General features: G+C 38.8%; 1 protein-coding gene across 1 annotated transcript in view; it reads left to right on the forward strand.

Annotated features, from left to right (window-relative positions):
• The window catches only part of CAPRIN1 (cell cycle associated protein 1), a 54,186-nt gene extending 27,876 nt beyond the window's left edge, over positions 1-26,310 (forward strand). The window contains exons 5-19 of the mRNA XM_034932395.2: positions 1,610-1,848; positions 1,934-2,016; positions 5,003-5,140; positions 8,214-8,266; positions 8,344-8,430; positions 11,453-11,608; positions 11,694-11,802; positions 14,463-14,524; positions 15,247-15,357; positions 15,597-15,746; positions 16,976-17,126; positions 21,625-21,819; positions 22,346-22,446; positions 22,845-22,908; positions 24,452-26,310. Coding sequence (XP_034788286.1) covers positions 1,610-1,848; positions 1,934-2,016; positions 5,003-5,140; positions 8,214-8,266; positions 8,344-8,430; positions 11,453-11,608; positions 11,694-11,802; positions 14,463-14,524; positions 15,247-15,357; positions 15,597-15,746; positions 16,976-17,126; positions 21,625-21,819; positions 22,346-22,446; positions 22,845-22,908; positions 24,452-24,516 — 1,764 coding nt within the window. The 3' untranslated portion in view covers positions 24,517-26,310. The remainder of the gene's footprint in view (positions 1-1,609; positions 1,849-1,933; positions 2,017-5,002; positions 5,141-8,213; positions 8,267-8,343; positions 8,431-11,452; positions 11,609-11,693; positions 11,803-14,462; positions 14,525-15,246; positions 15,358-15,596; positions 15,747-16,975; positions 17,127-21,624; positions 21,820-22,345; positions 22,447-22,844; positions 22,909-24,451) is intronic.
• The last annotated feature ends 10 nt before the right edge of the window (positions 26,311-26,320 follow it).

The raw sequence follows: 26,320 nt of genomic DNA on the forward strand, positions 1-26,320 counted from the left end.
AGGCGGCTGGGAGGTGGAGGTGGTAGCGAGCCGAGATCACGCCACTGCACTCCAGCCTGGGCACCATTGAGCACTGAGTGAACCAGACACCGTCTGCAATCCCGGCACCTCCGGAGGCCGAGACTGTCGGATCACTCGCGGTTAGGAGCTGGAGACCAGCCCGGCCAACACAGCGAAACCCCGTCTCCACCAAAAAAACACGAAAACCAGTCAGGTGTGGCGGCGCGCGCCCGCAATCGCAGGCACTCGGCAGGGTGAGGCAGGAGAATCAGGCAGGGAGGTTGCAGTGAGCCGAGATGGCAGCAGTACAGTCCAGCCTCAGCTCGGCATGAGAGGGAGACCGTGGAAACAGAGGGAGAGGGAGAGGGAGACCGTGGGGAGGGGGAGGGGGAGGGGGGAAATTTTTTTTTAAAAAAAGACTTTTTTTTTTTTTTTTTTCTTGAGACAGTCTCACTGTTTCACCCAGGCTGGAGTGCAGTAGCATGATCTCAGCTCACTGTAGCTATCACTTGCCATTTATTGCTAAGATATTTATTCTGCACACTCTGTTACCATTATAGATTTGTCTTGTTATTGCAGCCTTCATCATTCTTCCCAGGTCTCCTTCCCCATTTTTCCCTTTAGTATAGGTTTCATATGTCCCTATTTTGGTTTTCTGTGTCTTGGTTCATCCTAGTGAGGCTTGAGAAGGGGGAAAAGGTGGAAAGGAAAGCACTACCATGGCTTTTGAAAAGACTAGCCTTCCTCTATTCCCAATCTCATGTTAGATACACGGGAGAGGGAGAGGAATAATTGAGTTGGGCTGATGCTTTCCTTTCAGCCTTTCCAAGAAAGAAAAAGGAATGTGGGAAAAATACATTCATACTTAGCTTTATCTCTTTTTCTCCACCAGCATCATCTTATTCATAAAAACAAATTAGGCACTCTTTTCAGTAAGATGGAATATCTTTCTGAGACTGGCAGCGGATTATTTGGGGCAAAGGGGCACTTGTGGGTTTTTGGCATTTCCTTGTGAGTCATTAGTAGATAACTCAAAGTTAGAACTTTGGGTCATTTGCCCATAGAGGAGCTAGATCGAGGTAAGATTTTTATTGTTGCTGTGGTTGGGTTTCTTTTTTAATTGGCCTAGGCCTTTACATTTCTGTATAATTTCTAAATTCATTAAATTTTTACTTTTTATATGCATAATGAAAAACTTCAGATAATATATACCTAACTAAAGAAAACAATACAATGAAACTCTTTGTACCTGTACCCAGCTTGTATATTTATCATCTTCTGGTCAATCGTATTTCGTATAAATCCACATTCATTTCCTTGCTCCCTTTGCCCTCTAGATTATTTCCAAACAAGCCCCAAACACATTGTTTCATCAGTAATATTTCAGTAGTAAAATACCTTCTAGGGAAAGAGCTGTTCTGAATTTTTAACAATTGCTTAAAATAGATTATGTTTAAAACTATTTGTAAGTCAGGAATCATCCTTTTGTGTATTGAGGTCATATCTCACTCATTGAGTAAAACATGTTTTATTTAAGCTGGACCTGAAATGGATTGAACTAAGTTTTATATAACTAATTTTGGTGTTTTACTTTTATATTGTTTTGCAGATTCAGAAAACAATAAAGAAGACAGCACGTCGGGAGCAGCTTATGAGAGAAGAAGCTGAACAGAAACGTTTAAAAACTGTACTTGAGCTACAGTATGTTTTGGACAAATTGGGAGATGATGAAGTGCGGACTGACCTGAAACAAGGTTTGAATGGAGTGCCAATATTGTCCGAAGAGGAGTTGTCATTGTTGGATGAATTCTATAAGCTAGTAGACCCTGAACGGGACATGAGCTTGAGGTATTAGTGGTATTTGATAATAGAAACTTCTGAGTATTTAAGTTGACAACTGAAAGGTTATTAATTAGCTATTTACTATTAAAAGGTTGAATGAACAGTATGAACATGCCTCCATTCACCTGTGGGACCTGCTGGAAGGGAAGGAAAAACCTGTATGTGGAACCACCTGTGAGTATCACTGTGATAACTTTGATTTTATAACTAGGAATCTTTAAAAACTAATTTTCTTATGTTTATAGTCCACTTGGAAGAAAAAAATTAGTTTTTTTTTTTTTTTTTGGAGACAGAGTCTACTCTGTTGCCCAGGTTGGAGTGTAGTGGCGTGATCTCAGCTCACAGCAACCTCCGCCTCCCAGGTTTAAGTGATTTCTATCACGTCATCCTCCCGAGTAGCTGGGATTACAGGCATGCGCCACCACGCCTGGCTATTTTTTGTATTTTTAGTAGAGACAGGGTTTCGCCATGTAGGCCAGGCTGGTCTCGAACTCCTTACCGCAAATGATTCACCTGCCTGGGCCTCCCAGAGTGCTGGGATTACAGGTGTGAGCCACTGCGCCCAGCTAGTTTTCCTATTTAAAATCAATATTAATTGAATAAAATTTAGAAATGTATACATAGCATTCATCTGCTATTTACGTTTGCTTTATTTCTTTTTTGTTTCTTTGTATGTTTAATCTGTAATGTGGAAATCAGAACACCAGCAACAAACAACTAAAACTGGGAATATGATAGTCCTAACTTCACATGGTCTTGTATGTAACTTAACTGTGTTTGAGGTGGACAGATTAACATTAGATTGACTTTCCACAGCTTTTGGTAATAGATAGGGACTGTTTGTTTTATGGCTGAAGTTTTGTGAAAAAATTATTGCATTTCATACATTCTGCTCATGGTTATTGCCTTAGTTTTTCTTTAGTTTGTCTTAGACATCTGCTAATTTGAGGATGTTAATTTTTTTCTGTATTTAAAATATGCTGATGCTTGGTCTAGTTTTCTTTGTGAGCTCCTTATTCTCAAACATGCAACTGTGAACTGATTTTTTTAAAAAGGGACATTTACATTTCACTCCTTCAGTAAGCTAGGAATTTACGTTTTTAGCCTTCTGTGAAATCAGGGAATAGATTCTTATCTTTGCCATTTATAAGGTTGCATTAGGAAGGTAGATTTTTGAACATAAAATGAAAGTATCTGTATTTATGCATTTTTAGCTATTGGTTGAAAAGAAATCAGATTGGATTATAAGCTTTAATCACCAAAATGGTATGAGCTTTAATTGGCAAAATTTAGAAGAGTATATTTGCTTTAAGGAAATGGGTGCCAGTCCTTGTCTGTCTTTTCTTCATTTAAGAAATAATTTTCTTGGTTTGTTAACATTTACTCTGGTCTGTATTTCTTTGTACAGTATGTGTTTACCCTTTTGCTTTTAGTTCTGCAAGTTCTATATGTATAAGCTTGTTAACTTAAAAAAGTAGTTTTAGGTCAAGCTTCATCAAATTTTCATGAGCATTGTTGAAGAGTAACAAAGGTGTTATTAAACCTTTAAGCTTATAGCTTGTTTTGGGGTTATTTTCTACCTAATCGTGTTCCCACATCTTAGGAATGTAACATCTTTACAGTGGAAAGGTACTAATCTTTATAATGGGAAGGTACTAATATACCCAAATTAGTGTTTTTATGTACATTTGATTTGTATCTATAACTTTTTGAAAACAGTTTTGAGCCAGGAGCCGCTGAAGTGAAATAAGGAAAACATATGAAGTGTTCATTATCTAAAGAGTTGTTGGTAGTTTATTAGGATTAATTTCCCAATGCTTTTGATACAATATGGTCCTCAAAGTTTTATTTTTCTTTACAGTGACCTATCAGGGAGTGGCCCTACTATGTATCTATTAATAATATACAAGCTAAGAAAATTGAAAGTAATAACTCTTCATACATCTCCCCCTCTGCCCTGCACTTTTAAAAAATACCCTGGTACACCAAATTCTGATAGTTTTTGTTTGTTTTTGAATATCTTTCGATTGTCTACTTCTTTCTCTTCTACTTTTATACCTTTCTCTTGTCTGATGCAGTTGCTTAACTGAGTCCACCCCTCTCCCTCTTTAAAATCTTTAGTGGCTTCATCTCAGTTTTATTTTATATAAGTTTGTCCTTAACTTCAAGGGACATTCATGGTCTGGCCTTTACCAGTTTCTCCAGCCACATCTTTCCCTATGCTTGTTCTTTATTCTCTGTATTTTAGCCACAGTGGCTTCCTTTCCTTTTCTTGTATTTGACATCTTTTGTATAGGACTTTGTAATGCTCTTTCTTCTCCCTTGAAACACTTCTTCCCCTCTACTCTTCTAGATTTCAACTCTTGTAGCACTTACCTAGGGAAACCTTTTGTGGCCTCACTCTGATTGAGTCCAGTCCATTGTAGTTCTGTGTAGTACTTTTCACAGATGTAAGTTTTTTGTAGTTGTATTTGATACCACTTCTGTTAGACCATAAGCTTATTGAGGGGATATATTGTGTCTTTACATACCTTTTTGTTTTCCCAGTGCCTAGCATATTGTCTAATGTGTAGTAGGTGCTGAATAAATACTTCTGAATGAATAAATGTTAAATGTCATCTTTTTCCACCTAACTAGTTTACTTAAAATACATAAAGTTCAGGCCGGGCATGGTGGCTCATGCCTGTTAATCCCAGCCCTTTGGGAAGCCAAGGTGGGCATATCGCCTGAGGTCAGACCTTCACTAGGCAACATGGTGAAACCTTGCCTCTACTGAAAATACAAAAATTGGCTGGACGTGGTGGTACACGCCTGTAATCTCAGCTACTTGGGAGGCTGAGGAACAAGAATTGCTTGAATCTGGGAGGCAGAGGTTGCAGTGAGCTGAGATAACGCCACTGCACTCCAGCCTGGGTTTCAGAGCAAGACTGTATCTCAAAAACAAACAAAAACCCCGTAAAGTTTAATATAACTACATTCTTCTTGTTCCCTATCATTCTGTAATACATTTCTGTTCTTGGTGAAATGTAATCTTTTTATGTGTATATGTGTTTTAGTAACAGTTATTTTTTAATCACAATATTTTATAGAATGTTGGATCTTCTTCAAGCCAGGCATCCTCAGATAAGTCTTACATTATAATTCATGTTCTTTTTCTTAGATAAAGTTCTAAAGGAAATTGTTGAGCGTGTTTTTCAGTCAAACTACTTTGACAGCACCCACAACCACCAGAATGGGCTGTGTGAGGAAGAAGAGGCAGCCTCAGCACCTGCAGTTGAAGACCAGGTACCTGAAGCTGGTGAGTATTAGGTGGATATCAGCTTTAGTTTAGGGTCCTGGTTTTATTTGATTTTGCTACAAGTTTAAACTATACACTTACTTAGTTTTCATATATGTACACTAGATTTTATTTTTAAAGAGACTTTAAGCATGACAAAATGTTTTTTTTTTTTTTTGTTTTTTTTTTTTTTGAGACAGAGTCTCGCTCTGTTGCCCAGGCTGGAGTGCAGTGGCGTGATCTCGGCTCACTGCAAGCTCCGCCTCCTGGGTTCACGCCATTCTCCTGCCTCAGCCTCCTGAGCAGCTGTGACTACAGGCACCCGCCACCATGCCCGGCTGTTTTTTTGAATTTTTAGTAAAGACGGGGTTTCACTGTGTTGGCCAGGATGGTCTCGATCCCTTGACCTCGTGATCCACCCGCCTCGGCCTCCCAAAGTGCTGAGATTACAGGCGTGAGCCACTGCGCCCGGCCTTGACAAAATGTTAAGACAGATTATCAAGAGTAATTCCTACCAGTATTCATTATATTTGTCTTAGTAGTCATTTGTCTTACTAGTCTTGATCACTATTATAAACTGATAGTTCTTTTGCAGTAGTATTGATGGGCAGGAGTATGGGTGAGGGCCAGCTGTTACAAGGATTTTCAAATAGGTTTCTGTCTGACATGCCCAGATTTGCTATTTACTATGCCAGTGCATTGGATGAATAGTATGAGTTGCTTTTGTTTTGTTTTGTTTTAATCATGGGGAGATTATAGCTCCATAATCTTGAACTATAAATTCCTCCAAGGCAAGGGGCCTTTTCCAGTTAATTTTATCATGTAGCACAACACTAATTATATAGCTAGACACTTAACTGTGAATACTTTTATGATAACTCTTATGTTGATGAGTAAAATTCTGAATACAAGGAAACATTGGAGCATAAATTTTGTTAGAATCAGAGTGCCTGAATTTAAATCTTGGCTTCAACACTTACTAGCTCTGTAACCTTGGGCAAGTTAATGAAACTCTTGTACCTCAGGTTCCCCATTTAGAAAATATGTCAAGTGTGTATACAGTGCCTGACACGTGGTAAGCACTTAGTAACTGGTAGCTAAGTAGTTTGAAACTAGAAGTGAAGATTGTACATTGGTGGAGTTAATAGTTGGAGATTAATATAAGGCAATTTTTTCCCCCTCTTACCACTTTACTAAGTAAAGTAAGATTTTTAATCTGTATGCTGCTTTATACTATTACTTATGAGACGGGAGAGGGCTTTTAATATAGTAGCTCTTTATTTGCATTATACATTATCTGAAATAGCTACTGTTGAACCTAAAGTAATTCTGGAATAAATGGTAAAGAAAACTTTCTAAAATATAAAACACTGTTAATTAACTTTATAAATTAGTTTGTAAGTAAATTCAGATTATGTGATGGCAAACTATTTACTTATTTGGAATTTAAGTTGAATTCTTTTTTTTTTTTTTTGAGACAGTCTCTGTCTGTCACTCAGGCTGGAGTGCAGTGGTGTAATCCTGACTCACTGCAACCTCTGCCTCCCGGGTTCAAGCGATTATCCTGTCTCAGGCTCCTGAGTAGTGGGGACTACAGGCGCACCACCACGCCAGGCTAATTTTTGTATTTTCAGTAGAGATGGGGTTTCACCATGTTGGTCAGGCTGGTCTCGAACTCCTGACCTCAGGTTATCCACCCGCCTTGGCCTCCCAAAGTGCTGGGATTACAGGCATGAGCCACTGTGCCCCGCCTTTTTTTTTTTTTTTTTTTTTTTTTATTTGAGTCAGAGTCTAGTTCTGTCGCCCACGCTGGAGTGTAGTCGCATGATCTTGGCTCACTGCAGTTTCCACCTCCAAGGGTCAAGCAATTCTCCTGCCTTAGCCTCTCGAGTAGCTGGGATTACAGGTGCATGCCACCACACCTGACTCGATTTTTTTGGTATCTTTAGTAGAGACAGGGTTTCACCATATCGGCTAGGCTGGTCTCGAACTCCTGACCTCAAGTGATCTGCCCACATTGGCCTACCAAAGTCCTGAGATGATAGGCGTGAGCCACCATGCCCGGCCTTAAGTTGAATTCTTTTTTAGGTGGGGGCAGGGGGCACTGAGTCTCACTCTGTCACCCAGGCTGGAGTGCAGTGGCGTGATCTCAGCTTGCTGCAACCTCTGCCTCCCGGTTTCAAGCGATTCTCATGCCTCAGCCTTCCCAGTAGCTGGTATTACAGGCACACACCACCATGTCTGGCTAATTTTTGTATTTTTAGTAGAGACGGGGTTTCACCATGTTGGCTAGGCTGGTCTCAAGCTCCTGACCTCAGGTGATCCCCCCACCTCGGCCTCCCAAAGTGCTGGGATTACAGGCGTGAGCCAGCGCGCCTGGCCTCGTTGAATTCTTAACTTTAAAAAAGATTTATTACACTTTATGGCATCATTTCTAAAAATAGATTTTATTTTTATTTTTTATTTTTATTTTTTGAGATGGAGTTTTGCTCTTGTTTCCCAGGTTGGAACACAATGGCCTGATCTCGGCTCACTGCAACCTCCATCTCCCAGGTTCAAGCGATTCTCCTGCCTCAGCCTCCTGAGTAGCTGGGATTGCAGGCGTCCGCCACCATGCCCGGCTAATTTTTTGCATTTTTAGTAGAGTTGGGGTTTCACCAGGTTGGCTAGGTTGGTCTCGAACTCCTGACCTGAGGTGATCCACCTGTCTTGGCCTTCCAAAGTGCTGGGATTACAGACGTGAGCCACTGTGCCTGGCCGACTTTATTTTTGAGAGCAGTTTTAGGCTCACAGCAAAACTGAACAGGAGGTGTAGAGATTTCCCATTTACTTTCTACCCTCACAGATGCACAGCCTCCCTCATTGTCAGCATCCCCCCCACCAGAGTGGTACATTTGTTAACAATGGATAAACCCAAACTGACACATTATTATCACCCAAAGTCCATAGTTTACATATGGGTTTACTCTTACTGTTATAATTCTCTGGGTTTGGACAAATGCATAATGACGTGTATCTACCAATATCACACAGAGTAGAGTAGTATCACTGACCTAAAAATCCTTTTGTTTTGCACCATTTTTTAACCTCTTAGAACCTGAGCCAGCAGAAGAGTACACTGAGCAAAGTGAAGTTGAATCAACAGAGGTATGATTTTAATTTAATGCTGCCTTTACTTTGCTGCCTTTCAAACAAATGTCTCAAACATTTACTTTGCTTTGCAGTATGTAAATAGACAGTTCATGGCAGAAACACAGTTCACCAGTGGTGAAAAGGAGCAGGTAGATGAGTGGACAGTTGAAACGGTTGAGGTAAGAGTTCTCTGTATTGCAAAGTTGTTGTCTTTGTCTTCAGTTAGTAATTTTTATCTCTACTGAGAACAAATTAAGATTGTTTTTTGCATTATTAGTACATTTATTATAATAACAGACTCATTACACCAGACTGTTTCTTCCAAAAAATGAATGTTTATCCCTGTGGATGTGTAATAGGATCCCTGCTTTGCTGAACCAATCTAAAAAAATTATTTTATACAAAGTTATCTGTGGATTAATCTGTTACCATGATTTGTCTCTTACTGAAATTAGGTTGCTCTGTAAAAATCTGGGCTCCCACACTGATAGCTGTGTTTTGGGGTATCATCTTGCACTCCTCCTTTACCCTAATGCTGTTTGGTCACCAGGCTGTAGACTTCCTCTAGCGTTTTCTAATGCTGTCTCTCAACTGATAATGATGATTTTTTTTTGGGTCCTCATGTCTAGTTCAGTGACTCTCTTCATATTACTCCTCTCTGACTGCCTCCAGACCATCCTATTCATTGTCACAACTTAATTATTGGAAAAGTTAGCTTTAAGTTACTTGTACTTGAGGCTCTCAGTGATGCCTTGTTACCTGTAAGATACAGTCCAAAAACCTTACCAACTGGTCCTGGCCTTCCTTTTGATCTTCTTTTAGATGTCTTTCTTTACACCCCCAAAGTGCAGGAAAATAGCTGTAAGCTGAGGGTAATATGCTTTTCCTTTTAATATGTTATTCTTATATCAAGACCATTCTCTTGGCCGGGCACGGTGGTTCATGCCTGTAACCCCAGCACTTTGTGGGGCTGAGGCAGGTGGATCACATGAGGCCAAGAGTTTGAGACCAGCCTGGCCAACATGGTGAAACCCAGTCTCTACTTCAAAAACAAAAACCTGGGCATGGTGGTGCATGCCTGTAATCCCAGCTACCTGGGAGGCTGAGGTACGAGAATCACTTGAACTGGGGAGACAGAAGTTGTAGTGAGCTGAGATCGTGCCACTGCATTCCAGCCTGGTTGACAGAGACTCTGTCTCAAGAAGAAAAAAACCCATTTTCCAAAGAGATTGCAAAGTTTTTTTTTTTTTTGAGAGTCTCACTCTTGCCCAGTAGAGATGGGGTTTCACCATTTTGGCCAGGCTCGTCTTGAATTCCTGACCTCAAGTGATCTGCCCGTTTCAGCCTCCCAAAGTGCTGGGATTACAGTCATGAGCCACTGCGCCTGGCCCATGGATGTTATAATTGTGCCAGCAACTTCATCCCTCTATTGGAGCACCAAAATGTCCCATTGGTAAGATAAAGAGAGTAGGCACTTACCCCAGAAAGGTACTTGGGATGAAAATACTGCTCAGGAAGTCCCAACAAAATAGTGTATATTTGCTGAATTAAAGAATGCAGTTCAGAAATGTTATAGGAGGATTAGAAGAGAGATCAATCAAAAAGATTAGTAGAGGTGATTTACAGTTGTTCCTTGTTATACCAGGGGCATTGGTTTTAGGACACTCCCACACACCGAAGTCTGCTCATACTCAAGTTGTGCCATGTATCTGCGGGACCCACATATATACAGGTGTTTCACATCTCAAGAGTACTGGAGGATAAGTGAACCTGTGCAGTTCAAGCCCATGTTGTTCAAATGTCAGCTGTATATATGAGGTGTACAAACCCATTGAGCCTTGACTAAGTCGATGGGATGTATGTTTTTAGGGGAGCCAGGTAATAGGGATGTATTAGCATGGATGTAGAAGTAGAAATGAACTATTAGCATATTTGTTTTATTGAACATAGAATGCAAGGTAAATATTGACATAGTAGGAAGAAGTTGGGAAGCAGTATACAGTGCTTTGTAGTTAAGTATTTTTTGGATTTTATTTGAGAAGAGCGTACTACTTGCCACTGTGCCAGTGTGGTTTGTTCTTTGTATCTAGTAGGTGGGCCTTTCTAAAGGCTATCCACATGAGATTCCACGAATTTTTGGAGCATCCTGAAGTTGGTATTACACAGATTGTTGGTTTCGCTTTGGTAGTGATTTTTATCTGTGTTGTTTATAAAGGGAATAGCTGATTTTGCCTAGTTTCAACCAGTATGACTTGTCCAGTTTTAAATCCAGACAGAATAATATAAATTTGATGTAATAAAAGATAGGATTTCCTTGCAGAGCAGGGAATTACTAAGAACAATAAGCAGAGGAAATTATTAGAGCTGGGAAAAGGCTAATAGAGTGAGCTTTGGCTTCTGTAGCAGTTTAGATGAGTTGGTAAAGCTTGATCCTATGGTGTTGGCTGAGAAAATGGAATGGGAAAAACCCAAATCTTGATGATAATAATAGCTAACATTTCTTGAGTGTTATGTACCAGGTTGTGAGATAGATATATATTTGACATAGATATATAAATCCAGTTACTATAGAAGGCATAACAGTTTTAAGAAAAATACATTATTTTAGGATGTCAACACAGGTAATCTTTCTTTGAAAGCAGCTTATAAAATAAATCTGAGGCTGGGCATGGTGGCTCATGCCTGTATTCCCAGCACTTGGGATGCCAAGGCGGGTGGGTCACAAGGTCAGGAGTTCAAGACGAGCCTGGCCAATATGGTGTGAAACCCTGTCTCCACTAAAAATACAACAATTGGCCGGGTATGGTGATGGGTGCCTGTAATCCCAGCTACCTGAGAGGCTGAGGCAGGAGAATTGCTTGAACCTGGGAGATGGATGTTGCAGTGAGTCAAGATCCCGCCACTGCTGTCCAGCCTGGGCTACAGAGCTAGATTCCGTCTCGAAAGAAAAATAAATAAATAAATAAGTAAATCAACATGAAGTGCTACATAGTGGTCTTATGGAACTGAAACACTGTAGAAGTGATGACATTTTTCAGAATGTTAAATTTGGCATAAATGTAATTCATTTGGGTAACTGCATTAAAGCCCGTTCTGTTTATAGTATAGATGGTATATGTAGTGTGGGGGACCCATCATGGTGGTAGTGAGTGGAGCTTTTTTGCTCTCCTATTCCTTCTTATCCTTTTTTTTCTACCTTAGGTGGTAAATTCACTCCAGCAGCAACCTCAGGCTGCATCCCCTTCAGTACCAGAGCCCCACTCTTTGACTCCAGTGGCTCAGGCAGATCCCCTTGTGAGAAGACAGCGAGTACAAGACCTTATGGCACAAATGCAGGGTCCCTATAATTTCATACAGGTATGTTCATTTTAGTCAAACTCTGTAACAGAAAGTTTAAGTGTTTATATTATTTGACTTTATTCTATCCTAACTTAACCTGTAGGATTCAATGCTGGATTTTGAAAATCAGACACTTGATCCTGCCATTGTATCTGCACAGCCTATGAATCCAACACAAAACATGGACATGCCCCAGCTGGTTTGCCCTCCAGGTTAGTAGTGGTACATTTTTATGTGAGAGAGAAATATAAGGCCAGTACTTTCAGGTTTTAAAAAGATTGTGAAAATAAATTTTGTTTATTTTAATGACTGTTTAATTTTGACTCTTAGGTCTTTTAATTTGATAGAAAGAATGTTATTGTTCCTATAATTTGAATTAAAAATGTAGTTTATAACTGTTTATTTTTAAACTTTTCATTGGCATGTAGATATAGAAAAATATACGCAAGTTTAATGAGTTTTTATAAACTGAAAACACCTGCAGCTAGATTAAGAAATGAAACATTACCAGTACCCCAGAAACCTACGTTGTTTCCTTTCAATCACTAGTTACCCTCACCCCTAGCGATAGCAACCACTTCCGTACTTGTAACTATAATAGGCCAGTTTTGTCTGTTTTTGTAACTTTAACAAGTGAAATTTTGCTTGGCTTTTAAAATTTCAAAATTAATCTAGGAGTAAAAATAATAGAGGTGCCTTTTTTTGAATGCTTTTAGCTTTCTAGGAGAATTTCTGGATTTTATTACCTTAAAAAAATACACAGCAATGAAGTGGGTAAGGGAATATGTAAGAGGCAAAGGGAAGAGAGAAACCACAAGACAGTTTCAGACTCTTTCTGGACTTACACCATTATTTGAAGTAGTAGCACTAAATAGAGTTGGTGCCTTCCATTGGGTTAAGTGGACCTTCTCTCCAGGACTATTAGTGATTGTGAGTCATCTTGGTTTTTCCCAGAACACATCAGTTTTAGTTGCACAAAAGTGGAACTAAATAAAATAACCTACTTAATGTTGCATGATGTTAAATATCATAAAATAAATTGCTGAGTAAAAGTATGTTTAATGACAGTTAATTTGGTGTAAGGTAGTTAGGATTTTTCTGAAGTAAAGGGAGCTCATATCTCTCACATTTCTATCAAGAGTTTTAGAAAACAGATCAAAGGTGACACCTACAAGAGAGCAATCATGGTTTTTAGTGTTCATTTTCTGAGCTCTACCAAAGGAAGAGAGTAAGTCGTTTTCTCAGCTGGGGAATTGTGTGAAAGTCAGTATACATAGCACTGATAAAACCTGTAAGGCTATTTAGTTATTTACATAATGCTGAGTCCATTAGACTCTCCAGTGAAAATGGGTGCTTTCTAAATGACTAACCAAAGATCGTCGTTTTGATTATCTGTTTAATCATTGTTGGGAAGGGAGGTGAGAGAGTGATGGGAATTGTTAAGAAGATGCATGCTGAGTTGAATATAGGCTGTTAAAAAGTATATATTATTTATTTGTTTATTTAGAGACGCAGTCTCGCTCTGCCGCCAGGCTGGAGTGCAGTGGCGCATTCTTGGCTCGGCACACTGCAACCCCTGCCTCCCGGGTTCAAGGGATTCTCCTGCCTCAGCCTCCCCAGTAGCTGGAAGTACAGGCACACACCACACTACACCCAGCTAATTTTTGTATTTTAAGTAGAGATGGGGTTTCACCATGTTGGCCAGGATGGTGTCAATCTCTTGACCTCGTGATCCACCCGCCTCGGCCTCCCAAAGTGCTGGGATTACAAGCATGAGCCACTGTGCCTGGCTGAAAAGTACATATTTTAAATTTTCTTTTTCTCTAGAAACACTTGAAATTGAAAGTTGGTTATGTTAACATATATTGAGCTGGGTATGGTAGCTCATGCCTGTAATCTCAGTGCTTTGGGAGGCTAAGGAGGGAGGATCACTTGAGCCCAGGAGTTTGAGATCAGCCTGAGCATCATAGACCTCGCCTCTACAAAAAAATTAAAAATTAGTCAAATAAAAAAGTTAGCTTGGCAGGGTGGCATGCATCTATAGTCCCAGCTACTGAAGAAGCCAAGGTGGGAGGATTTCTTGAGCCCAGAGTTGGAGACTACAGTTAGCTACGATGGCGCCACTGCACTCCAGCCTGGGCAACACAGTGAGACCCTGTTTCAAAAGAAACAAAAGGTCAAAATGGAATACTATCTGTCTGAGGTCTAGAGTATGAATAATGCCACTTTATTGTACAGCTTTAAAAGTCTTTTCTCACGGCACTGATTATTTGTTAGTGCATTCTATTAACATTTTACTTTACTTTTGGAAAAAACAAGATGAAACCAATTGTGAAAGTAAACTATTAAATAATAACCACTGCCGGTAAACCAAAATGCTCACTTGAAAGCTAAAATTTTATCTGCATTTCCCAATTTACTTTCATGATTGCTAAAAAGTTTATTTATGGTTTGGCTATAGACATTTACCTTTAATTGCCGGGCATGGTGGTTCATTCCTATAATCCCAGCACTTTGGGAGGCTGAGGTGGGCAGATTGCTTGAGCCTAGGAGTTTGAGACCAGCCTGGGCAACATGGCGAAACCCTGTCTCTACTAAAAATACAAATATTATCCGAGTGTGGTGGCACACACCTGTAGTCACAGCTACTTGGGAGGCTGAGGTGGGAGGATCACTTGAGCCTGGGAGGCAGAGGTGGCAGTGAGCTAAGATCACATCACTGTACTCCAGCCTGGGTGACAGAGTGAGACCCCCCCCCCCCGCCCGCCCGCAAAAAAAAAAAAAGCCTTTAATAGCGAAATAAAAGGTATTTAGACGCGTCTCTCTAAAAATTTAATTTTGTTTGACAAAAATGTTTTGGTCACCTTTGCAGTTCATTCTGAATCTAGACTTGCTCAGCCTAATCAAGTTCCTGTACAACCAGAAGCGACACAGGTAAGAGTGATAAAACTATTTTCTTCAGGGCCAGGTTAGGTGGCTCATACCTATAATCCTAGTACTTTAGGAGGCTGAGATGGGAGGATCACTTGAGGTCAGGAGTTCAAGACCAGTCTGGGCAGTGTAGCGAGACACCATCTCTATTTTAAAAAAATAATTAAAAAATATGTTTTCACTTTTGTTTTAATTGGTTCCTTGGTTTCTTTCTTAGCTTATGAAAGAAAATATGAATTTCATCAGTGTCCAAGTCTTCTGTTGGAATTCAGCAAATTTATTGTTGTGGATAGCTGTCAGCCTTTATTTTTATGTTTAGGTTCATTTTTCCTCTTGATGACTTTTTAAGTTTTTCTTAAGTCTTGCATTTTAAATAATGTATTATAATATAATAAGCCTTTTTAATTTAGAACTGAGAATTTCAGAAGACATAGTTTAGACATAATTCTAAAATTTAGTGCAGATTTCTCCATCTTAGAAGTACTTGTGGAGGGCTTTTATAACGAGACTTGGGTTTATTTAACGTCGAGCTTCAAAAATATATATATTTTTGCAATTTTTAGGTTTTATATTATACAAATTTAAAGAGAGATGGTAATATTAATTTCTCCCTTCTTTAGCAGTTGTATCTATTTCTTAGCCTTATGCGTCTTAGAGGTAACTTGTTTTTTTAACAGTCAATTTTGTAAGCAGGAAGAAGCTTTTATTTCTTTACTTATGTCTAGGTTCCTTTGGTATCATCCACAAGTGAGGGGTACACAGCATCTCAACCCTTGTACCAGCCTTCTCATGCTACAGAGCAACGACCACAGAAGGAACCAATTGATCAGATTCAGGCAAGTTCTGTTACCGGGTCACATACATTTGATGAGGCACTTACTCATGAATTGAACAGAGGTACATTACCATTAATATCATGATTCTTCTTTTTGGACCTACTTTGCTTTCATGAAATATTTGAGTTTGTTAATACATATAAGTTTGAGATTAATTTACCACTTTAGTACATGTGTTCACTTTTTGTTTGGCTAAGTTTAGTTTACCGCTAAAGTGCATCTATTCACTTTGTGTTTAGGCAACAATCTCTTTAAATACAGACCAGACTACAGCATCATCATCCCTTCCTGCTGCGTCTCAGCCTCAAGTATTTCAGGCTGGGACAAGCAAACCTTTACATAGCAGTGGAATCAATGTAAATGCAGCTCCATTCCAATCCATGCAAACGGTAAGCAAATTAACTAACATTAATTGCCTAGTATGTAATATGAATCATGGTAGATTTTCTTTTCTTTTTTAAAGGTCTTCATTTAACTGTGCTTGAGTCTGCATCTTTCATTAACTGTAGGGTATATTTAATTGAACATAAACTGATTATTCCAGAGATTAACTGATATTAACGGATATTCTAGAGATAAATTTTAGCCTTATGAGTGATGTGCCTGTATCATCTTAATTTGTAGTTTTACCCTTTTGATTTGATTAACAAAAGCTTAAACATTCAGAGAAATAGACTAATATAACATCCATATAATCATTACCTAGATTTAATAGTTGCCCTGTTGGCTTAATCTTTTATTTTCCTGAAGTATTTTGAAGTTTCAGATGTTATGCTTTACCTTGATTCTTGAGCAAGCACCTTTAGAGAATTTCTAGAAAATAATAATAATACTATAATCTGTGGGGTGCAGCTAAATCGGTGCTGAGAGGAAAGTTCATAAGATTAAATATTAAAATAACTTTTGATTAAAATGTTAATAAAAATGAAAAAACATTCAACCCTGTTAAAGTTCATAGAACAAATTTCTGTAAGTGATACTGCATCCAGGAGTTTGTCTTATTTATTTATTTTTTGAGACAAAGTCTTGCTCTGTCGCCCAGGCTGGAGTGTAGTGGCGTGATCTCAGCTCACTGCAATATCTGCCTCCTGGGTTCAAGCGATTCTCATGCCTCAGCCTTTGGAGTAGCTGACACTCCAGGCATAAGCCACCATGCCCAGCTAATTTTTGTATTTTTAGTAGAGACGGGGTTTCACCATGTTGGCCAGGCTGGTCTTGAACTTTTGGCTTCAGATGATCTGCCTGCCTCAGCCTCCCAAAGTGCTGGGATTACAGATGTGAGCCGCTGTGCCAGGCCAGAGTTTGTCTTTTAAAAAGATTTCTCATATATGTAAAAGCATTTCCGAGGCTGCTGATTGCATGTCTTTTTATTTTTTTTAATTCCCTACTTCCATTTCACAGCATATTATACTCCCCTTTAAGTACTATATGGTATATATGTCTTTTTCCACGTTGAATCACTTGGAGGGATTTTTGTATGTGTGTGTGTGATGTTTTTGTGTTTGAGACCTCTGTGATGTCTTTATTTATGTCTGAGGAAAAACCACCATTGAGTTTGGCCATGTTATAAACCAGAGAATAAAAGGATGAACTAATCATTTACTTTATTTACTAACAGGTGTTCAATATGAATGCCCCAGTTCCTCCTGTTAATGAACCAGAAACTTTAAAACAGCAAAATCAGTACCAGGCCAGTTATAACCAGAGCTTTTCTAGTCAGCCTCACCAAGTAGAACAAACAGAGCTTCAGCAAGAACAGCTTCAAACAGGTACGAAATCCAGTGTCACCTCATTGGCTCCTTGCTTTCCAGCACAGTTATTGACAGTGTTAGGACAGTTTAGACTTCAGAGTGGTGGTGTCCAAGAGTTTCTGTTTTAGTAGTAGACCATATGAATTTTTCATTTCAGATCATGAGTTAAATTGAGTCTGTACTTGTATATGTGAATTATGTGCAATTTTTGGAGGCTTTATAGCCATTTTCCTTTTGTCACTGAACTTACATAATATCCCTGTTGCATTGTATAATTTATATGGAATTAAATTTGTTACTTGAATTACCATAAAGTGTACTTTTTTTTTTTTTTTTTTGAGATGGGGTCTCACTCTGTCACCCAGGCTGGAGCGCAGTGCCGTGATCTCGGCTTACTGCAACCTCTGCCTCCTGGACACAAGCAATCCTCCCTACCTCAACCTCCCAAGTAGCTTGGGAATACACGCATGTGCCACCACGCCCAGCTAATTTTTTGTATTTTTGGTAAAGTTGGGGTTTCACCATGTTGCCCAGGCTTGTCTTGAACTTCTGAGCTCACGTGATCTGCCCACCTCAGCCTCCCAAAGTGCTGGAATTAAAGGCGTGAGCCATTGCACCTGGTGATAAACTATACTTTTAATTGTTAATTGATTGAAGGCTTTTAGCATGATATCTGGCATTGAGTCAGTTAGACAAAGTTAAGAAAAAACTCATGGTGGCTGCATTTCGTGGACTGGGTTGAAACATAATCTGTTTTGTCAAGTAAGGTCATAATTTGGCTAGTTACCATACCTGTCACGATAGTAATGTAGGTAGGGACACTTTTATGTATTTGAGACAGGTTCTCACTTTGTTGCCCAGGCTGGAGTGCAGTGATGCCAGCATAACTCACTGCAGCCTCAAACTCCTGGGCTCAATGATCCTCCTCCCTCAGCCTCCTGAGTAGTTGGGACTACAGGCGCTTACCACCATGGCTGGCTAATTTTTTTTTTTTTTTTTTTTGTAGAGACAGGGTCTCCAGGAGCTCACTATGATGCCAGGCTGGTCTCCAACTCCTTGCCTTGAGCGAACTTATTGTCTCTGTCTCCCAGAGTGGTGGGATTATGGGCATGAACTACCTTGTCTAGCTCGATAGAGATACTTTAGATTTTTTTTTATATATATATTTTTTTAAGAAATGGGGTCTCTGTCTGTTGCCCAGGTTGGAGTGCAGTGGTGTAATCAGATACTGGAGCCTTTAACTCCGGGGCTCAAATCCTGTACTGGAGCCTTTAACTCCCCACAAATAGCTAGGACTGCAGGCTTTTCTCAAACTCAGGGCCTCCAGCAGTCCTCCCACCTCTACCTTACAACGCATGGGGATTATAGGCATGAGCCACCATGATGTCTTCTTTAGTTCTTTAATTCCTCAGAATTTAATTGGAATCCCACAACAAACCAGCAGTCAGAGGAGTTAATACTTTCATTTTGTCAGCCCGATTTTGAAAAGTTGTAAAATTTTCTAATTATTCAATTTCTTGGTAAACTTGGATCAGCATTAGATTTTTCAGTAGTAAATTCTTACATATCCTGTACTATTCAGTATCACTAATATGAAGCTCGAATCTTCCATACTCTGATAGAAGTTATCAGTTATACTGTGCTCAGCTTCCAAATGATAAAAACTAGTGGCGTGATCACCATGGCTCACTGTAACCTCTGCTTCTGGGTTCAAGGGATCCTCCTACCTCAGTCTCCCGAGTAGCACAGGCCACCATGCCTGGCTAATTTTTTTTTTTTTTTCTTTTGTATTTTTAGTAGAGAGAGGGTTTCACCATATTGTCCAGGCTGGTCTCGAACTCCTGGTCTGGGCTCAAGTGATCTGCCTGCCTTGGCCTCCCAAAGTGCTGGGATTACACTCACACCAGTCACATACGCAGCAAGTTCTCTTTAATCTCAGGGCCTTCATACTTTCCTTCTTGCCGAAAACTTTCTCCCACTGATAAGTACATGGATTGCTTTTTCTATTTTTTTAAAAAAAGTTCATTTGTTTATTTTTAATTGAGAAGTAGAAACTATATATATGTGTATTTATGGTATACAGCATGATGTGTTGAAATGTGTGTCCGTTGTGGGCGGGCTTCATGGCTGGCACCTATAATCCCAGCTACATTTGAGGCTGAGGTGGGAGGATTGCTTGAGGCCAGGCGTTCATGATGAAATAATATGTATACATTGTGGGCCGTTGTCCAGTGCAGTGATGCAATCTCGGCTCACTGCAACCTCCGCCTCTTAGGTTCAATCGCTTGGGTTCAAGCGATTCTCCTGCCTCGGCCTCCTGCCTCAGGCCTCAGGTGATCCACCCACCTTGGCCTTCCAAAGTGCTGGGATTACAGGCATGAGCCACCATGCCCGGCCTGATATTTGTTGAAGAAATCATTTCAGTATGTCCCATCATTCTAGAAATTTTATTTTGAATTAGTGTCTGATCAGGAACAACATGACAGAATCTTTGGCTTTTTAAAATGGCCTACAAGTTTATACTTTACCAAAATTTAAGTAGGAATTTGGGTATTTTAAAATAAAATGAAGACTGGGTGTGGTGGCTCACGCCTGTAATCCCAGCTCTTTGGGAGGCCCGCTTGAGACCAGGAGTTTGAGACCAGCCTGGGCAACACAGAGCCCCACCTCTATAAAATAAATACAGAAATTAGCAGGGTGAGGTGGTGAATGCCTGTAGTTGTAGCTACTCAGGAGGCTAAGGCCGGAGGATCACTTAAGCCCAGGAGTTCAAGGTTGCAGTGAGCCAAGATTATTTGACTGAACTCCAACCTCAGCAATACTGGGTGAGAGAGCTAGACCTTGTCTTAAAAGTGAAAATTAAATAAAATAAAGATCACACTTAAGTTATTATGCTGTGAGTTTCTTCCTTTCTTTCCTTTCCTTTTTCCTTTCATTTTTTGAGACAGAGTCTGGCTCTTGTCTCCCAGGCTGGAGTGCAGTGGTACGATCTCGGCTCACTACAACTTCTTCCTTCCAGGCTTAAGCCATCCTCTCACCTCAGCCTCCCAAGTAGCTGGGACCACAGGCATGCACCACCATGCCTGGCTAATTTTTTGTATTTTGTTGTTGTTGTTGTTGAGATGGGGTCTCACTGTGTTGCCCAGCTAGTCTCAAACTCCTGAGCTCAAGTAATCTGCTCAGCTTGGCCTCCCAAAGTGCTGGGATTACCAGCGTGAGCCACTACACCCAGCCTGGCTATGAATTTCTTACAGTGAGATTTGATCAAGATTAAAAGCTGTTGTTGATAAACAGTGATTCTAAAATTCAGTTCTTTTGGCTACTTTGTACATGGATACACATGAACCATTTTACAAGGAAAATGTTATGTGTATTTGTCATTCACTTACAATTTTAAATTTTGGGAATATAATAAAAGGCAATCTATGTAAAAAGATGACACTGATGTAGTTGGTTTACTAAGTAATTCAAGAGGAGCAGTGGCTCTCTCTTTTTCTCTAGGTATTCCCTAGTGCTTTCATCGTAAAAATAGGATTCTAACAACTATTAATGTATTTGGAGTTTCTTAAGGGTGTAAAATAGGTCAAGTAAAGATTTTCAAGAGTCATACAGCTGCTTTTCTCTCTGCCCCAAAAGGGGAGATTTGGGTTGGCCAGCAGCTTCTGACCCTTGTTGTTAGTGTGTGGGCCTTCCTTTGTTCTGTTGCCTTCCTCACCTCCCAAAGGTACTTTTAGCACCCTATTTTTTTCTCCTCTTTGAATTAGAAACATTGTTCTGTAGTATTGAATTTTTGAAAATTTCTAGATTCTAGAACTCTCTCCATTGTGGATGGAGCTTGTATATATGTTAGTGTGTACCTTAGTCTAGAACCTTCAAGTGGGTTGAGTGCCAATGTGAGTACCATGTGATTGTTTTCTAAATTGGCTATACTTGCCATTTTAAATACTTTGAAATGGAATTTGGCATTAAGGGCTACAAGTCGAAGGCCTCTGCTGATTAAACTATGTAGTTGATGACATATTCTACCATATAGCTGCTTAAATATGAGAGAGTGGTTTTGTATGTTTTACTAAGTAAAAAGATATTTAAAAGAATAAGAAAACTTCTACCACTAAGGAGCTTTATAATGAAAAGAAGTAATTAAATGGTACAAAATGGTAATGTACTAAGAGTAAATCTTTTGAGTTATTTTGGGTCTCTTGTGCTAAAAAGTAGATGCCATTCAGAAGACGTTAATATAGCCTTTCAAATAATTTGTTTGGAAGGATCAATCATGCACCCTGCTTTCAAAGGTTTGGAATTGTGGTTGGAGAATTTTACCCCCAATAGCTGAGTCTAAGGGTAGGAGAAAGGTAAGAGACTTTATTCATGTGTAGTTTTTCTTATCATTGTATGCAAATTTAAGGATTAAACTTTAAGGAGACTGTATAAGACACTTCTTAAACTAGAAAGTGCGTGGGAGAACAAACGGTAATGAGCTGTGTATATATATATCTTTTTCTTTTTTAAATTATAGTGGTTGGCACTTACCATGGTTCCCCAGACCAGTCCCATCAAGTGACTGGTAACCACCAGCAGCCTCCTCAGCAGAACACTGGATTTCCACGTAGCAATCAGCCCTATTACAATAGTCGTGGTGTGTCTCGTGGAGGCTCCCGTGGTGCTAGAGGCTTGATGAATGGATACCGGGGCCCTGCCAATGGATTCAGAGGTAAAAAAAAAAATAAAAAAGGAGGTTCTAATGACCTTTTACTAGTTCAAATTATTTTTTGATTTGTAAAATATATCACACAGTTTTTGGGAAGGATGTATCTGCATTAGCCTCTTATGTGCAATTTAAACAATGTATATTTTGGTACAATTTGTGTATTTGGTATAATTTGTTATTTAAAAAACAAATCATGGAATTTTTGTTCATTTGGTTATGTCAAATTAATGTCTACCACTATCTCCTGGAGGATAAGTATTTTCCACATTACCAAAACTTACGGGGATTGTTTATTATATTTGTATAGATGTGTGTTTACATGCATAGATGGGTTAAAAGTTTATCTTCTGAGGGGCAGTTAGTACTTACAGAAATTTATAAACAGATTGGATCAAGATAGGAAATTGGAGATTAATTTGATTAACTAGCCTGGCTTATAATTTCTAGTTCTTCCCGTCTTCATTAATAAAAAAGTAGAAATTCCTTGTGAAGATAAGAAAATTATTTCTTTTCTTGTCCTAAATTTTAGGAGGATATGATGGTTACCGCCCTTCATTCTCTAACACTCCAAACAGTGGTTATACACAGTCTCAGTTCAGTGCTCCCCGGGATTACTCTGGCTATCAACGGGTAGGTAAAGTAGTTCTAAAGTGTAAACCTGAACTAAATATACCAATGAAAGTGACTTAGTGTTGTTGCTTAATGAACCTAAGTAACTAATTTGGCGTTAACTTTGTGGTGTCCAAGACACTCTGTTGAAACAAAAGCTTTTAGCACTCAACATCAGTACTCCTTTAGTAAAGCCTGTTAAAGACAGTGATTTCCAAGAGCAGAGAAATATATTTCACTGAATGTTCTTTGAGAATAGAAGTACAACAATTACAGAACAAGGTGTAGCTGTGATAAACTGATACTGAAGTGTCTAAAAGATTAAGGAAGAATTCTGTATTGAGTGTTAGACTGAAAGAATAGATGGGTAAGCATTTTTTCAAAAGTACCTTTTCAATACTAACTAGCTTGTCTTTTAGGATGGATATCAGCAGAATTTCAAGCGAGGCTCTGGGCAGAGTGGACCACGGGGAGCCCCACGAGGTAATATTTTGTGGTGGTGATCCTAGCTCCTAAGTGGAGCTTCTGTTCAGGCCTTGGAAGAGCTGTTAATAGTCTGCATGTTAGGAATACATTTATCCTTTCCAGACTTGTTGCTAGGGATTAAATGAAATGCTCTGTTTCTAAAACTTAATCTTGGACCCAAATTTTAATTTTTGAATGATTTAATTTTCCCTGTTACTATATAAACTGTCTTGAAAACTAGAACATATTCTCTTCTCAGAAAAAGTGTTTTTCCAACTGAAAATTATTTTTCAGGTCCTAAAACCTGCTAAATGTTTTTAGGAAGTACTTACTGAAACATTTTTGTAAGACATTTTTGGAATGAGATTGAACATTTATATAAATTTATTATTCCTCTTTCATTTTTTTGAAACATGCCTATTATATTTTAGGGCCAGACACCCTTTAATGGCCGGATAAGCCATAGTTAACATTTAGAGAACCATTTAGAAGTGATAGAACTAATGGAATTTGCAATGCCTTTTGGACCTCTATTAGTGATATAAATATCAAGTTATTTCTGACTTTTAAACAAAACTCCCAAATTCCTAACTTATTGAGCTATACTTAAAAAAAAAATTACAGGTTTAGAGAGTTTTTTGTTTTTCTTTTACTGTTGGAAAACTACTTCCCATTTTGGCAGGAAGTTAACCTATTTAACAATTAGAGCTAGCATTTCATGTAGTCTGAAATTCTAAATGGTTCTCTGATTTGAGGGAGGTTAAACATCAAACAGGTTTCCTCTATTGGCCATAACATGTATAAAATGTGTGTTAAGGAGGAATTACAACGTACTTTGATTTGAATACTAGTAGAAACTGGCCAGGAAAAAGGTACATTTTTCTAAAAATTAATGGATCACTTGGGAATTACTGACTTGACTAGAAGTATCAAAGGATATTTGCATGTGAATGTGGGTTATGTTCTTTCCCACCTTGTAGCATATTCGATGAAAGTTGAGTTAACTGATAGCTAAAAATCTGTTTTAACAGCATGTAAAAAGTTATTTTATCTGTTAAAAGTCATTATACAGTTTTGAATGTTATGTAGTTTCTTTTTAACAGTTTAGGTAATAAGGTCTGTTTTCATTCTGGTGCTTTTATTAATTTTGATAGTATGATGTTACTTACTACTGAAATGTAAGCTAGAGTGTACACTAGAATGTAAGCTCCATGAGAGCAGGTACCTTGTCTGTCTTCTCTGCTGTATCTATTCCCAACGCTTGATGATGGTGCCTGGCACATAGTAGGCACTCAATAAATACTTGTTGAATGAATGAATGAATGAGTACTGGTGGAATACTCCATTAGCTTTACTCTTCTTTTAGCTAAGAGAACATGAGCAAATTTGCGCATGACAACTTCCAGGACAGGGGAAACTTGAACACTGAAGAATTGACCTCTTAAGCCTAATAATGTGGTGACAGGCTGCCCACATGCTTCTTGACTTCAGATGAAAATCTGCTTGAAGGCAAAACAAATAATATTTGAAAGAAAAATCAAATGCCATTTTTGTCTTCTAGGTCGTGGAGGGCCCCCAAGACCCAACAGAGGGATGCCGCAAATGAACACTCAGCAAGTGAATTAATCTGATTCACAGGATTATGTTTAATCGCCAAAAACACACTGGCCAGTGTACCATAATATGTTACCAGAAGAGTTATTATCTATTTGTTCTCCCTTTCAGGAAACTTATTGTAAAGGGACTGTTTTCATCCCATAAAGACAGGACTACAATTGTCAGCTTTCTATTACCTGGATATGGAAGGAAACTATTTTTACTCTGCATGTTCTGTCCTAAGCGTCATCTTGAGCCTTGCACATGATACTCAGATTCCTCACCCTTGCTTAGGAGTAAAACAATATACTTTACAGGGTGATAATAATCTCCATAGTTATTTGAAGTGGCTTGAAAAAGGCAAGATTGACTTTTATGACATTGGATAAAACCTACAAATCAGCCCTCGAGTTATTCAATGATAACTGACAAACTAAATTATTTCCCTAGAAAGGAAGATGAAAGGAGTGGAGTGTGGTTTGGCAGAACAACTGCATTTCACAGCTTTTCCAGTTAAATTGGAGCACTGAACGTTCAGATGCATACCAAATTATGCATGGGTCCTAATCACACATATAAGGCTGGCTACCAGCTTTAACACAGCACTGTTCATCTGGCCAAACAACTGTGGTTAAAAACACATGTAAAATGCTTTTTAACAGCTGATACTGTATAAGACAAAGCCAAGATGCAAAATTAGGCTTTGATTGGCACTTTTTGAAAAATATGCAACAAATACGGGATGTAATCCAGATGGCCGCTTCTGTACTTAATGTGAAATATTTAGATACCTTTTTGAACACTTAACAGTTTCTTTGAGACAATGACTTTTGTAAGGATTGGTACTATCTATCATTCCTTATGACATGTACATTGTCTGTCACTAATCCTTGGATTTTGCTGTATTGTCACCTAAATTGGTACAGGTACTGATGAAAATCTCTAGTGGATAATCATAACACTCTTGGTCACATGTTTTTCCTTCAGCTTGAAAGCTTTTTTTTAAAAGGAAAAGATACCAAATGCCTGCTGCTACCACCCTTTTCAATTGCTATCTTTTGAAAGGCACCAGTATGTGTTTTAGATTGATTTCCCTGTTTCAGGGAAATCACAGACAGTAGTTTCAGTTCTGATGGTATAAGCAAAACAAATAAAACATGTTTATAAAAGTTGTATCTTGAAACACTGGTGTTCAACAGCTAGCAGCTTATGTGATTCACCCCATGCCACGTTAGTGTCACAAATTTTATGGTTTATCTCCAGCAACATTTCTCTAGTACTTGCACTTATTATCTTTTGTCTAATTTAACCTTAACTGAATTCTCCGTTTCTCCTGGAGGCATTTATATTCAAAGTGATAATTCCTTCCCTTAGATGCATAGGGAGAGTCTCTAAATTTGATGGAAATGGACACTTGAGTAGTGACTTAGCCTTATGTACTCTGTTGGAATTTGTGCTAGCAGTTTGAGCACTAGTTCTGTGTGCCTATGAACTTAATGCTGCTTATTGTCTCATTCTGACTTCATGGAGAATTAATCCCACCTTTAAGCAAAGGCTACTAAGTTAATGGTATTTTCTGTGCAGAAATTAAATTTTATTTTCAGCATTTAGCCCAGGAATTCTTCCAGTAGGTGCTCAGCTATTTAAAAACAAAACTATTCTCAAACATTCATCATTAGACAACTGGAGTTTTTGCTGGTTTTGTAACCTACCAAAATGGATAGGCTGTTGAACATTCCACATTCAAAAGTTTTGTAGGGTGGTGGGAAATGGGGGATCTTCAATGTTTATTTTAAAATAAAATAAAATAAGTTCTTGACTTTTCTCATGTGTG

The sequence above is a fragment of the Pan paniscus genome, chromosome 9 (assembly GCF_029289425.2).
Source record: "Pan paniscus chromosome 9, NHGRI_mPanPan1-v2.0_pri, whole genome shotgun sequence".
Classification (NCBI taxonomy): Eukaryota; Metazoa; Chordata; class Mammalia; order Primates; family Hominidae; genus Pan; species Pan paniscus.